At 30.5% G+C, this 15581-nt stretch overlaps 2 protein-coding genes across 4 annotated transcripts in view; one reads left to right on the top strand and one right to left on the bottom strand.

Annotated features, from left to right (window-relative positions):
* LOC127715096 (protein phosphatase methylesterase 1-like) overlaps window positions 1-15581 on the top strand; it is a 162064-nt gene that overhangs the window by 21588 nt on the left and 124895 nt on the right. For all 3 annotated transcript variants that reach the window (XM_052221139.1, XM_052221138.1, XM_052221137.1), the window contains exons 7-9: window positions 2017-2102; window positions 5085-5175; window positions 5920-5985. In XM_052221139.1, coding sequence (XP_052077099.1) covers window positions 2017-2102; window positions 5085-5175; window positions 5920-5985 — 243 coding nt within the window. The remainder of the gene's footprint in view (window positions 1-2016; window positions 2103-5084; window positions 5176-5919; window positions 5986-15581) is intronic.
* On the bottom strand, window positions 5908-15038 carry LOC127715081 (uncharacterized). The gene is made up of 5 exons (XM_052221111.1): window positions 14990-15038; window positions 13139-13775; window positions 12522-12761; window positions 10415-10472; window positions 5908-8409 (listed from the first exon to the last, which is right to left on the bottom strand). The coding sequence occupies exons 2-5, from the start codon at window positions 13766-13768 to the stop codon at window positions 7553-7555; spliced, it is 1785 nt and encodes a 594-aa protein (XP_052077071.1). The 5' UTR covers window positions 13769-13775; window positions 14990-15038; the 3' UTR covers window positions 5908-7552.

The following is a 15581-nucleotide window of genomic DNA, read 5'->3' as shown; positions in this document are numbered from 1 at the left end:
TGGCAACAAGAGTTATAAATGTAAATGAAGAACGGTAAAAGTGACTCTACCCAAATTTGTTCTTGATCTGAGTTTTGTGGTAATAAGTATTGTGTATAAGTTTCATAACATTTGGTTGAGGCAAACTTTAGTTAGAGAACGGAAACGAAAAATTCAGCAATTTTTCCCTTTGTAAAGGGGCATAACTGTAGAACAGTAAAAGTGACACCACCAAAATTTAAACTTGATCTGTATTTTGTAGTAATAAGCATTGTGTATAAGTTTCATAACATTTAGTTGAACTTGAGGCAAACTAAAGTAACAAAACGGAAACGAAAAATTCAGCAATTTTCTTATTTGTGAAGGGGCATAACTCTAGAACGATTAAAGTGACACAAACCAATATTCAAACTTGGTCTGTATTTTGTGGTAATAAGCATTGTGTACAAGTTTCATAACATTTGGTTGAGGCAAACTAAAGTTAGAGAACAAAAAAGAAAAATTCAGCAATTTTTCCATTTGTAAAGGGCATAACTCTAGAATGGTTAAAGTGACGCCATCAAAATTCAAACTTGATCTGTGTTTTGTGGTAATAAGCATTTTGTATAAGTTTCATAACATTTGGTTGAGGCAAACTAAAGTTAGAGAATGGAAACCAAAAATTCAGCAATTTTTCCATTTGTAAAGGGGCATTACTCTAGAACGGTGAAAGTGACTCCACCAAAATTCAAACTGGATCTGTGTTATGTGGTAATAAGCATTTTGTATAAGTTTCATAACATTTGGTTGAGGCAAACTAAAGTTAGAGAACGGAAACGAAAAATTCAGCAATTTTTCCATTTGTAAAGGGGCATTACTCTAGAACGGTGAAAGTGACTCCACTTAAATTCAAACTGGATCTGTGTTTTGTGGTAATAAGCATTTTGTATAAGTTTCATAACATTTGGTTGAGGCAAACTTAAGTTAGAGAACGGAAACCAACTTTGGGACGTACGCACAAGGGTAAAACTTAAATAAAAATGCATGTAAATATCACCAAAAATTATAGAATAATTTTACTGTAGATTAGCATTTCTCTAAACTCTGTCCATCAAATTTTACTGAATAATTATATTATCGAAAGGAGTAGAGCCAGTAACCCCAATAAACAGCCCTGTAAAGGTGCATTTTTAAAACTTCAATTGTTTGAGTAAATTTACTGTGTATGTATTGCTAAATGTATTATTTTTTAATGTATAATAAGAAAAAATGTATGTCTGTTTCATATATTATAAATATATATTAGCCTGAAATAGGTATAGATTTCATTTTAGTCCATTTTTCTAGAAATTCTTTAACTTTTTTTACCTTATTCCATGATTTCATGTGTGGCACTTCCCCTCACCCATTGAAATTTTGGTTGAAAGAATATATGGTATATTTAAAATATTTCAGCTGTTAATTTTTCAGAAAGCTAACATAAATTTCACCAAATTATGCCAAAAATCAGGCGTTCACAAATTCACCTGAATTTATGACGTCAGAAATACATCACTAATGACGTAATTGGTGAAAAATCTTTTATAACTGAAACAATTGGACATTGTAACATATGCTTTCATATAATTTTCACAACTTCATCGCAGTTAAAATAAATCAGGTTTTTAGGACCAAAATTGTGAGTTAGTGAACCATCTCCTTTCTGTTATATTGTGAAAGAATTTATTAAGGGTGTCCATGTAATACATTCTTAGGGGGCAATTTACCTGTCTCTTATGCCTTAAATAAACTAAACACTTATGAAAGTTGTGCATTGGAAACGCTTTTCTGGATTTTCCTTAACCAGGAATGCTCAAACCTTAACATTTGAAAGGAAGATAGGGATAAGTAAATATGTAGAAACATTATGAGCTATATGACTAAAACAGAATTGCCAAATTATCTAAGGTCAAATATAAAACTAAACAAAATAACAATCCTTGCTAAACAATTCAATGAATTTCTAGACAGATCTACTGAAGATGTTGGTCTTTAATAGTTATATTTATCTGTTGACAGTATGGGAGGTTCTATAGCAGTAAACACAGCCTTCAGACACCTGATTCCATCCTTAATTGGTCTGATTGTAATTGATGTTGTTGAAGGTAAGACGAATATAAAAATAGGAAGATTTGGTATGATCGGTATCATTGCCACTAAGACAACTGACCACAAGAGACCAAATTAAGCAGAAGTCTTCTAAGATCTGTTGTCCTTTATAAATGATAAAGTGTAATTAATTAAAAATCTGGAAATAAGACTTGTTTTTAAAAAAAACCAGTTCAAAGCTCCTGGTGCAAAAAGGTAAAACTGGTGACGAAAATGTTTCACTATTGACATTAAGTAATATATTTTGGCTAATATTAATTGTAATTTCAAAGTCATGTTCTAAATATTTTTATTTTCTACTAACTAGCTACAAAGGTAAACAAATAAGACAATGATAAACAGTAAACAATTTTCAAATGAAAAAGTAAGGTTGAAGACCTTTAACTTCAACAAATACTTATTGAAAAATCTTTATTTTACTTTGTATATTTTGACAACATTTATTGGATAGTAAACAATGTGAGTCCAGTCTCTACATATATATAATAGACTTATATAATAAGCATACATAAAGTACTCCAGATAATATTTATATTTCACAAGCTATTATAACCTCTTTTGTATTTTCTTTGCCTTATAACCTCAACCCTGATCTTATTCAAATTTTGCATTGATCAATTCACAATAAACTTTTGGAATCATCTGTTTCAAACTGTTATCAAATTATTATCATTTGATTAAAGAAAATTTGATATGGTTGTAAAATTTTGAATTCTGCATCATACATCAATACTGATGACACTACAATCTAACATGTTATATACATAAATTCTGTAATCAAAATCTACAAATAGATAAAAAAACTATCTCTAGAAGTTAGATGCATTTTGGAGTTTTTGAAATTACTTTACCGGTAATCACTCACTGACTTCTATGTAAATTGATACAAGAAGTTATAAACTAAATAAACATTTACATTAAATTAAGAATTATGAATAAGCTATTCAAAGCTAACAAGGCAAATATCAAAACACAAATAAAACACACATATTATATTACCACTGCAAAAAGATGGCTACAGAAATATGAAATATGGTCTCACATAGGATCTTATGGGGAAAAAGGAAAATTTCATTCTCTGTGACAATGAGATGGAATGGACATTAATGGTTTTGATAATTTATTTTGGAAATCTTAAGCTGATTGCTATATATGGCATTTGTGTTAAATTGAATAATATGTAGAAAATCAAATAATTTCATCCCATTTGGGAAACTATTGATACATTTAGTTTTTGTACAAAGCTTGTACTTCATCAATCTATGATTTTTCAAAATTCATTTAGGACCCAAACCCTACTGCCATACTACAAAACAATAATGTAATATGTAATATATTGACAACTATATTAATTTCTCAAAACATTTTAATATGCTTCATGAAAAAATATTAGGAGCATATAGTAATCTTTTTGTCCATGTGTCTGAAATAAATGTTTTCCAGATGGTTATTTTAGTATCCCTTGCTTGTTTAGAATGAAAATAATAAAGATGGAAAATATAGGGGAGGGATAGAAGCCTACTGAATTTAAAGTCAAATGTGAATATTATTAGTTACATGGTGTGTTAGTGACCTAATATGATGCTCTCACCCCATATGGAATTTACTGACCCCATATATATCGTATTAGGTCACTAGCACACTGTGTAACAAATTTATCTTACCGACTATCTTCACATGTGGTATTTAGACTAGCGGCCTATCAAAGTGATTAAGTCTTCAATACTTAGTATTAAGAACCTACTTCCATTTGTCTATACAAAAAATAAATGCCAACAATAACAACTTGTTAGCTTTTAATTTGTTTTATGAATTTATTTCAATCGTTCATTATCAATTTCTTCGTCTGTTGAAACCTTTCAGATTTCTTTTTTTTTTTTTGAAAGGGAAGTAACTCCTTTCTAACCCCATATGGTAACTAACCCCATATTTTTTAGGACACCCTATATCAAATATATGTAGTCACCACGTGTAGTCCTTTAACTAATCATATCCCCAGAAATCTATAGGAGGTAAGATAAATATATATATCACTTAAAAATGTAACAAATAAAAAACATTTGGAAAATGGGTTTCAGATAGGTGACTTATGTTTACATCACTTAATTGAAATGAAAGTTATACATATGGCAGATACCTATACAGATGAAATATATATTGGAGAGGAAAAGGCCTATTGATTTTGGGGTCATTAAGTTGAAGGACAAGATAGCTGTCACTAAAAAGGAAAAAAAATAGAAGATGGGTTCTGAATGGTAGCTTGTGTTTCCCTTGCTTAATTAGAAAGAAACTAATACAGATGGAAGAAACAGGCTTTTATTTTTGGGGTTAACTAGTCAAAATTCTTTTGGGGTAAAAAAGAAAATGGTTTGATGATGATATTCCACTATGAATTGAAAGGCATTTTACAAGTAAACAATTAGAAATAATAGTACTTGGTTATTTGTACCTACAAGCATACTAGTATTTTGAACCCTTGAAATAAAAATATTTTCTCTCAATGAATGCAGTTTTGGGAGGATCAGTTTGCTGTTTCAACATTTGTGATTTTCTTTGACATGATAATTGATGGTTTGAACAAAAAATAAACAAATAATCCAAAGAGTTAAAACAGATAGTTCATATTTCCAAGAAAGCAATTTACAAAAGTTGCATTCAATTACATGACAATATCTCTCTTTGGAAGATATTATTTGATAAAGTATAATTTAGCCTTTTTAAAACTTTTTGAATAATTTCTGTGTCATAAAAAACCCAAAATATTGTCATATTACCGTAGACTAATATGTTACAGTAACATTTAGATTGTTATAGTATCTGCTAGCAAGAAAGACAACTCTAGGCAAGAAAAGTAACAAGATGATGATGGCGAAAGCATATACATTCTCATGCATTTTCAATTACTTATATGAAATGAATTGATTACTTGCAATATTTCAGTTCCATTATACTGGACAATAGTTTGTTTTATATTATAGGAACAGCTTTGGAAGCATTAACCAGTATGCAAAGTTTTTTGAGAGGCAGGCCTGTTGTATTTAAATCTCTGGAACATGCCATTGAATGGAGGTTAGTTCTTATACTCAGATGTATATGTGACAAGTAATAAATGATGAAGTATTAGGACAATATGAAGGATAATATAGTCCATTGTTTATCACAGTATGGCAAATGTTTTGAAATAATTTCATAGATAAATACCCTTCCTCACACATCATTTTCAAAGGTAAAACTTTCAGTTTCCATAACTGACACTTTTTTATTATGCATGTTTTTGATTATATAATGGCATACAAAGCTTAATGAAATTGAGTCCTTTAGGGTGAAAGAAGATTTGAATACTTTATAAATTTAAATTTGTAGAAGTGATATCGTTATATAACTTAATAAGCAATAACATCAAGACACAATCTAGAAATTATTCCAAATGTATGTCAACATTGAAAGATGTAATGTCACAATGAGTCTTGGCCGATGAAAACATTGAGCTGTATTATTCAATAAAATGTCATAGAGAATTTTTATATTATATTAATTACTGTAAATTAGAAATTATTGCGAGGTTTTTATTAATGCGAATAATGCGACTCTTTGAGTATCGCAATAATAAGAACTCGCATTCTGGTATCTGATACATATATTTTTATGTAGTTTGTCCTAAAATTGCAATAATTAAATTTGTTCATTTAGGAAATCGCAATAATAAATGCACGCAATAATTTCTGAATTCACCATACCTTTTCTTACTATCTAAACATTAACAAAACATTTAATGAATCATATTATATCATATATCATGTGTTTTTGTTTTAGTGTTAGAGCAGGACAAATAAGAAATGTAGAATCAGCCAAAGTTTCAATGGTTGGGCAGCTTAAAAGGTAAGATTGTTTTATATGACCTGTCATGTATCTGAATTACTTCAGTACAGTATTAACTCATGTTCCTTCCTTTTAAGCATGTAAAATTCAATGTAGTATATATGAAGGTCAAGACTTAATTGTCTATACTCATCTAGCTTCAGATTTTACCATTGAAGCATATATACTGACATCTGTATCTGACTTCATTGTTATTTCTTACCCAACCCTAGATTTTACTGTTTACAAGCACTTCAAACAAAAGAAATTAATAACGTGTCATTTTCTTCTACCTTTCTAGCTGATTGAATTCCGTTTCAGAATATTCTGTACAAAATATGTCGGGGTTGGCAATAACCCAGGTTTTATGAGTATTGCTCAGCCCAGTATGAAATACTGGAAAAACCTAGGTTTTACAGGGTAATACTGCAAAATACTAGGTAATATGAAATACTGGCCTGAATTTTAAAGAGGATTAATCACAAGTGCAATACATTAAAGATTTTTATAAAAGTAAGATATAGTATTTTGATTTATAAGTTCACTTGATTGAGACTTAATATAAAGTATTTATACCTTAAAAAATATTAATGGTCCAGCAACTCTAAGACAAGTGTACATGAAGACACATAAGACAAATGTGAAAAGCTTTTCTTAATAATCCTCTTAAAAATCTATCTAATCGCCATTCTGTCTAGATTGGTCAAAGTTTTGACTTAAAGTCGAGCATTCAATTTGTTTTTTGGCCTTTCGAGACTTAGGTATTACTATTGGGTAGCGGTGGCGTAAATTATTTGTAGAAAGCTTTATATTTCAGAAGGTAGAAGACCTGGATGATTCATATCTTTTTTGCAGATACCTTATGTTACGAAGTTTCCATCTGTTGTATGTCCATTGTCCTTGATCTCATTTTCATGGTTCAACAACTGCTTGAAAAAAAATTATAGTTTTTTTTGTCATGTGGATTTCTCACTTATATGTGAACATAGACAAGTTATTTATGTCTGACAATGATACTCTTATGAAGATATGTCATAAGGCTTACTGTTAGAGCAATTAAAAAAGGACGTTTGAGCCCCAAAGTATAGGACATTTTAGCACCTGAATTTTAGGACATTTGAGTGAAAATAAAAATAGGCATGGGACATTTGAGCGAAATAAAATATACCATATATTAACTGTTACCCCTGCTCACTGGAAGTAGGATTTCAAGCAGGATATAGTTAATAAAATGTCGAGTTTATAACACACAAAGTTTAAAACATATTTTAATTGTAAAAAAACAACATTTGGATATAAGAAAGTATCCCAAACACTCCTTTCAGCCATTTACTGATATCTGAATCTACCTCTTTTTATTTTCGTCTGAATCCAACTTTCTGAATAACTCAGATGTTAAATCAAATAAAATATATTTATTTCAAAAACTTACTATTTTTTCTTATTATTTTTTTTAAATATTCTGTTAATACATATCAAAATATCACAGAAAATTGCGCTCAAATGTCCTATTGGAAAATCCAGGTAAGGTTAATATTCTGGGGCTCAAATGTCCTATGAGGTTGGCCCTTAAATGACCCTATGTGCATTATTTATTTTCACTCAAATGTCCTATGCCCTCATGAAAGATGCTCAGAATATTTCCTTTAAGTACAACCATCTTATTTTGCTTTGTGTTGTAGCTGATAATACAATGATCATTCAGCACTTCTTTGTTGTTTATTTTGACTTTTTTCACATGTTTAAAATCATTTGATACATGGAGTATTAAACCATCTTCATAGAGCACATACACACTACCATCTTGTAGAGAGGTAAAAGAGTATGGATCTGATGGTAATGTTTCAGTAAATACTTTGTTATCAAAACAACAGTACATCTTTGGTGTCTTTTTTGGGTGAATCACAGAGAGGTCACTGAAGAATATTCTGTCACCAGAAGCATGTATCCTGTATGGTCTGCAGCCTGTTTCTATTGTTTGTACTGTCTCTCCTGTCTGATAATCAACAATCAGTAGTCTATTTGAACTACCTACTACTAACTTGTTGTTTATCATTGTAATGCCATAAAAAAACATCATGCCAGGTACTGATATGGATTTAAGTTTTTGTTTATTGTTTATGTCATACACCTCTATTATTTCAAAACTGAACAGTTTCACAACTAAAGCAGCCACTGTAGAGTTGTTGACTATTGTAACATACACTGGTTCACCCCCCTGTACAGATATACTATATGTATGTGATCCATCAGTGTTACAGATCAGTATGCTGTTCTTGTATGGTATACAAGACACCAGTCGACCGTCATCCATCATCTTTACATCACTAACCACTGTTATCTTGTCATCCTTGATAAGTGGCTCAAGATTATGCTGTTGATGGAGGTAGAAGATATTTTGTCCTAGATGATACTGCTTTCTGTGTTTTCTAGGTTGATCATTATCTAAATAGTAGATACAATATTGTTACTAAACAAGAACTGTGAAAGTATATTATATGTACTAAATAATTAAGAAAGGTCTGATTAAACCTAATAGTACATGATAAGAACTCAAAGAAAACATGTTAAACTAAGTTTAAGCTTTTAACATTTTGGACAGGGTGCATTCACGTGTATTAGTGTAGTGTTCAATCTAGATCATGGGAACTTATATAACAACTTGTTTATAACACAACCACACACTTAGCCAGTTAGGTTACTTGAAATTATGCAAGCATTATAATGATTTCTTCCATTTCTTGTGTTTTGAAATAAATCACAAATTCTTGACAATGTTAGTATATGTACTGTGTGTGTAATCAGGTCCTCTTATTTATTTCATTTGTTGAACAACAAAGTGTTTTCAGAAATATCAGGAGTTTTTTTATCTCACCATAGGCATTCATAAATTTTTCTAATGAAGGTAATTTTTACATCAAGGTTTCATATTTTAAGTTCACTTGCAATATATTTATTTAATTATATCAATATGTGTTATAGTATACTATCTTATTTTTTTAATGCTAAAAGCTTGCACTTTTAATCCTTGTCATTTTATTTAAAATTAACATAAAGTGTTTTCTAAACAAACATACTTTAAAGGGATTTAAACCAGATTTATTTTAAGTTATAATTTGTAATTTGCAGTCACTGCAATCAAATATTCATTTTCCAGGGGTTATACCATATTGATTTAAGCATTTAATCGAATTATGTTTCTCTCAATACATGAATTTTAAGAGTGCATATGCAAATGTCAATAAACACCACTAGGTGGTGAATTTTGTGTTTAAAATTATGTACATATAAAGGAAACAATAATCCTTTAAATATTATCGAGGTTTTACTATTAGTTGCAAGTAAATTGCAAATCCTAGTTAATTGAATTGTTCTCATAGTACTGACTACATGCTAAATGTTTTAAAAAACAATTGTTTTACACATTTGTGTAGTCGTAGAAAATTTTTTGTTTTTCAATTGTCTGAGATATTTCACTGCTAACTATGGTAACAGGCTGTTTATAATTATGGCATCCTGGTGATTAAATACTAAAATCTCAGATCTCAATTTATTGACCCTAGTATCACGTCCATGGTATCTTACATAATTGAAATATTTGATTAATTGTCTTTATTATTTCATACTTCTTGCAATTGACTGATTAATAGGCACTTATGTTTATTTGAAAACTGTTGTTGAATATGCTTCTCATTGATGCATACCCTTCAACCATTTTTCCATATTACAAACTAAATCCATGATCATATTTTTTAATTTTTATCCAAATTTTTTTTAATTTTTATCCAATTTAAAAAAAAAATTTTTTTTAACATATTATACTGTATATCATTACAGTTGTGTATAAATCTTTTAAGGATACAGCTTTCTCCTTAGAAGCCCTGAATACTATAAATAACAGGGTTAGGGTTACCAATTGATACTAATACTATAAACATTAGTATAAATCACAATTTACAATTTTCCTGCAATTTTGGAGGAATGAATTAGTTAAAAAAAGATACCAGGAAGCTTTGGCAGTCTCTGTGAATGATTTGGCAATTTACAAAAAACAACTGATAATAATTTAAGATTACAGATTGTTTTTTAAATGAGAGGCGCTTTTCAGCTATTATCTCATTGAAGGGTGACATTATTGATCAGGTTATCGCTATTTTGCCTATGACATCATTGATGTTTACACTGACAATGGCACATGTGCCCTTAGATCCAAGCAATAATTTTCTATCTCAAGCGAGTAGCATGATAGGAAAAATTATCACAAAGAAGATAAAATGAAAATTATGCAAAATAGGGATAATGAGGAAATAATCTTTAAAAGAGCAAGTAGATGGAGACTTTTGCTTCACATAGTGTGATGTTCCTCCTCATGATGCAGGTTTTTAAAATGATTCATTTGATTTAAGATGTAAAATTCTAATAAACATTAGAAATATGTTTACAAACTTACAGAGAGGAAAGATGATTTGTCTGCCACATTCACATGTCAAACCTTTCTGTAGGAGTTCCTAAAATATAAATAAACTGTTACTTGTATGTAAATTAATGATAAGTGAACTGAAGGCTGTACAGTTACCTTTGGTTGATAAATTCTACATCATTTGGCTTCGGATGGAGAGTTGTTTCATTGGCAATCATTCCACATCTTCTTATTAGTCCCCTACCGACGAAGTCAAAGAGGACTTTAGGTTTTCACTCCGTCCTTCTGTCTGTCTGTCTGTCTGTCTGTCCATCCATCAATCCGGCAAATTAGTTTTCCACACTTTTTTTCTTCTTCCTTGAAGATATTGATTTGATGTTTAGTGTATTGTTTTATCATGACAAGTTACAGATCAAGTTTGAATTTTGTACTGGTCTGATGATTTTGTGCAGAGTTATGATCCTTGGACTTGAAAATTCACTCAAATAATCAGTTTTCTGCACTTTTTTTTCATCATGCCTGAAGATATTGATTTGATAATTGGTATATATAGTTTTATCATGACAAGTTACAGTTATAGTTTGAATTTTGTTCTGGTCTGATGATTTTGTGCAGTTATGATCCTTGGAAATAGGAAATTCACTTGAATAATCAGTTTTCCACACTTTTTTTCATCATGCTTGAAGATATTGACTTGATATTTGTTATATAGTTAACACCATGACAATTTATAGATTAAGTTAGCATTTTGTTCCAGTACAATACATTTTTAACAGGTAGGGGACTATGCATGGCTGTGCAATACTCTCAGAATGCTTGTTTTTATAAAGAAAAAAAATGTACATAGGAAGACAATTTCTTGTTTTATTGTTTATTGCACAGTGTTAAATGGTAAAAATTTCATCAATTCAGAAAAACAACTTATTTTTAAAACAGCCTTCAATATGGGATCCTTTTTCTTTCATATATGATATCATTCAATAACACAGATATACATCCAATTTGTTTAAAGATTTTCTACTTTAGAAAATAGAATTGTTTAAAAGTTGAGACATGTCTGTCCAACCATGCCTTTTATTTAGTTGATATCATAATCTTGATTTAAAGATACATTTGCATTATGCCATCTTTACGAAATAAGGGACATGGCCTCTTTGGATGATTTTGAATGAAGCTGAGAATTGAATTTTCCTTTAAATTTGGTCAATCGGTAGATTGTGTATTACTCCAAACTTACAAATCTGCACATAAATCTTACAGTATTTTATATGAATTAACAAAACATAACAAATTTATCTATTGTTATCATGTATTGATTCATGTGCCCAAAATGGAAAACAGTTTTCATATGATATAAAAGTGTTTAAAAACACTTAATGACTTATTGTTTAGCCCAACTGTTGATATTATGTTTAAATGTTTTCAGATACAAAGTGACCTACAATTAGAATAAAATGTAGGTCATAAGTGTGTTTATCAAGCCAATTTAGGAATGATCAAAATGCAGAATCATAGATTCTGATATTTCCATATGTTATTCAACAATATAGACATCCAATATTTGTATATGTATAACAATTATTGTGGAAATGTGTTCATGTTTTCGTTCTTTTCATGCATAATTTCTTTGTCTTAGAAGTATGGTGTTAGGGAAGATTCACATTTCAAAAGGAAACAATTGGTCTCTTGGTCTTTAATGTGTTATATTGATAAAAAAATCATATAAAATAATCATATATTCCTGTGTTTACATTAGAGGAGGGTAGTATGACTTGCCGATATACTATCAAGGTAAATTTAATTTAGTAGGTTAAGTACCATAATTTAATATTTTTAAATACCATACAACTGAAATGCATTTGATCAAATGGAAAAGGGGGGATTAGGTATACTTTTTCAAAATATTTACATTTTTAAACCCCATAAATGAACAATGTGTGTATTACTGTTATTCATCTCAAAGTCGCATTGAGGAGACCAGTATGGAGACAAATGCTCTTACCTAATGCATCTGTGATTTTAAGTCAGACGTTGCAGGTAATATAAAAAAATTACAGACTTAAACATGGTAAAGAAATCTAACAAATATCATCACAATTTGCACAGCCATTTCATTTATTACTTTATTATGATTTACTTTAAGAAGGTCATTTGTTTGCTGTACAGATGTTTCTATTCCTTGAATGGAGTTTCCCATTCCTTGAACTGTTGTATCCATTCCTTGGACTGTTGTATCCATCCCTTGGACTGTTGTATCCATCCTTTGGACTGTTGTATCTATTCCTTGAACTGTTGTCTGGGCAGAACTGTGCAGTCCGATTATGGAAGAACTGACAGCTTGGATGGATGAATGCAAATTTTGCATGGTTGATTTTATCTTTATAAAAAAAAAGAAAGTTACAATCTTATCGCTTTTCTTTGAATTTTGACATCTGATGAAATCTTCTCTAAATGACAACACGTAATATCAGATATAGCTTTTAGTTTTTCTCTTGAAATTAGCTCTAAGGAGGTCAGCCAAATTAGAGGATGCTTGATATGAGAAATTGGTTTTTAATGCAAATCTATTGCAGGTGAAAAAATGCATTTTTTTAAACGTTGAATTTAAAATCAGTGTATTGTTTTTTTAGCTTTTTCAAAATGCTTGAATAATGTAAGAGAACACCTTGTAATACTTTTAAAAATTTATAAATCCATCAATGTATCAGAAGAATGTAAATGTTACAGTAATTGAAATCTATATAGAATTTATACCTCTTCTAACTGTTGATGAAGGTCAAGAAGGCATGTGAAGTATTTTTTACACAATGACTCATCTAATGGTCTGTTTTCTATCCTAACAAGGTCATCCTGTTTAGTGGGATCAAGCCGCAGGACATAAGTGACTATGTCTGGCCATAGCGTGTTGTATTCAGTTTGGGTAATACAACCTGTCGTATTATGACTCAAGTAATCATTCTTGTATTGTCGTAACAATTGAACAGCTTCCTCTTCAGGTTGTGATAGGTTACAACAGTTTAACAATATCAGACTGGAAAGGCTGATATCAAGTTCATTAAGTTGAACAGAATTTGCTGTGAATTTACAGTGACAGTTGTGGATACCAGGTCCTGGATTTTCAGAATACAACATGTTCCATTGGCAGTAAACCAAAGGCAGTGCAGAAGGGTTATGACAGTTTGCTTTGTCCTTACAACACCATGAGTTTCTGTGTCGTAGGTGAAAAAGGATATGAATAACTTGTTGACTGTTGATAAATGCCTGAAGGGATCTAAACCCACCAGTTGTATACTCATTTTCAATCTTCTGTTGGAACATAGGAGTTACTACTTCTAAAATGACAGATCCAACCACAAGATATCTACGTTGATCTTCCCTGTCCATCCTACAACTTATTGAAAAATGTTTTTATGACCATTAGAAGTTATAATTCAAACTAGGTTTTATTTATTACAATATTATTTAGTCTAAGTTTGATAATGTTATCTAGTGTCCCCTTCATTTCCATCATTGACATGTGGTCATCATATGTATCTTACAACAAAAATCAAAAATAAGGTTTTAGAATATAAAGGTGTATAGATGTGTGAATAATGCTTATTGTTATAATTTCAATTTCTACAGCATATCTTCAGATGTTCATCCTTAAGGAGATGAAAAATAAAATTCAATTACCGATAATAACCTTTTTCACAAATCTAATATGAGACAGACCACTTACATATGAGAAACAATTCATTATAACCTATTATAAGCAGAGATTCAGGAGAGCATCTCTATTATTTTCAGGGGGCCTCGGTGGCCGAATGGTCTAAGTAGTTACTACTGTAATCACTAGCCAGTCAACACTGAGGTTGTGAGTTCGAAACCCCGCTCGTGCGGGTGCACTCGACTCCAATCTTAATTGACTAGGATTGTCAGTTTTCCTATCGAAGGTCGGTGGTTTTCTCCGGGCACTCCGGCTTCCTCCACCAATAAAAACTGGCCGCCACGAAATAGCCCAAAAGCGGTGCTTAAAAGTGGCGTTAAAACACCAAAAATCAAAAAAAATCAAATCTATTATTTTCATCATAAATTGTATCATGCAGTTTTGATATATCTATGGTTCTAAATAATCCATTTCTATGTATGTTGGCGTTTGTTTTTGTAGCAGTTCAGTGTTTCTGTTGTTCCGTTGTTTTCCTCATATAGTTGATGTGTTTCCCTCGGTTTTGGTTTGTGACCCAGATTTGTTTTCGCTTATTTGACTTATGACTATTGAACAGCGGTATACTACTGTTGCCTTTATCTAGTATTGATTGAATGCATCTGACAGAAACAAAAAAGAAAGTAGAGTGCATAAAAAAATGTGTCAGCTTTAGAAAATAATAGAAATGAACATACTAGTTTTTGTATGGGTGAAGATAAATCACAGATATATTGTTATTTATACACTTATTTTATCTGATGGTAACAATAACAAAAAAGAAAGTAGGTCACATAGATATAGAATGTCTTGATTTGAGCTGGTGGATTATGCAATCCCAAGTTCACATTTTAAAATACTTTAAATATAAGATGTAATGTTTTGAAAATATTTAATAGTTTTATCTTTGTCTTGATTACCTTATTCCTTTAAATTTCTTTCATCTTGTTAACACAACCTTGGGTCTAAAATAGGAAATTCCCTTTACCATTTATAGTACCATACAAAATATCACATGATTTAAGTTTTATGTAAACAGTAAAGGAGGGAAATTTAAAACGGAAAGAAAAATTGTGAATAATATAAATCAATTAGATATTTGGTTAAAAGACCTATCACAAAAAGTTACAGATAAAGTTAGAGACATCCAAAAACAGCTTTTTTGTAAAGGTTGTGGTCCTAGGACAATTGCTTTAGAAGAACAGTTTGTTGTCCACCGCGCAACACGTTGTGGGGGACATGGAAATACCTGGCGTACGTCCGGACTTGTTAGCGCTCTCATGTGTACAATTCTTGCCAGATTTTTATGAAACTTATATCATAGGTTTATATCAGCAATGTCTTGGACGAGTTCTAAAATCAGTGCCGATCAATTATTTTTAAAAGAGTTATGTCCCTTGGAAACATTTATTTTATGGAAAAATTGCATCGTTAGCGTTCTCATTTGTACAATTCTTGCCAGAATTTTATGAAGATTATATCATAAGTTTATATTAGCAATGTTTTGGACGA

The sequence above is a fragment of the Mytilus californianus genome, unplaced genomic scaffold, assembly GCF_021869535.1.
Source record: "Mytilus californianus isolate M0D057914Y unplaced genomic scaffold, xbMytCali1.0.p SCAF_9, whole genome shotgun sequence".
Taxonomy (NCBI): Eukaryota; Metazoa; Mollusca; class Bivalvia; order Mytilida; family Mytilidae; genus Mytilus; species Mytilus californianus.
The sequence above is the reverse complement of the archived record's forward strand: the minus strand, read 5'-3'. Positions and strand labels throughout refer to the sequence as shown.

Excerpts from the sequence above, each read along its gene's own strand:
- LOC127715081 (XM_052221111.1), bottom strand. The coding sequence starts at position 13,768 with ATGGACAGGGAAGATCAACGTAGATATCTTGTGGTTGGATCTGTCATT. Across the intron at positions 10,473-12,521 it reads AAACAAATGACCTTCTTAAA|GAACTCCTACAGAAAGGTTT; the intron begins GTAAATCATAAT and ends TTTATATTTTAG. Across the intron at positions 8,410-10,414 it reads ACAAATCATCTTTCCTCTCT|ATAATGATCAACCTAGAAAA; the intron begins GTAAGTTTGTAA and ends TCTACTATTTAG.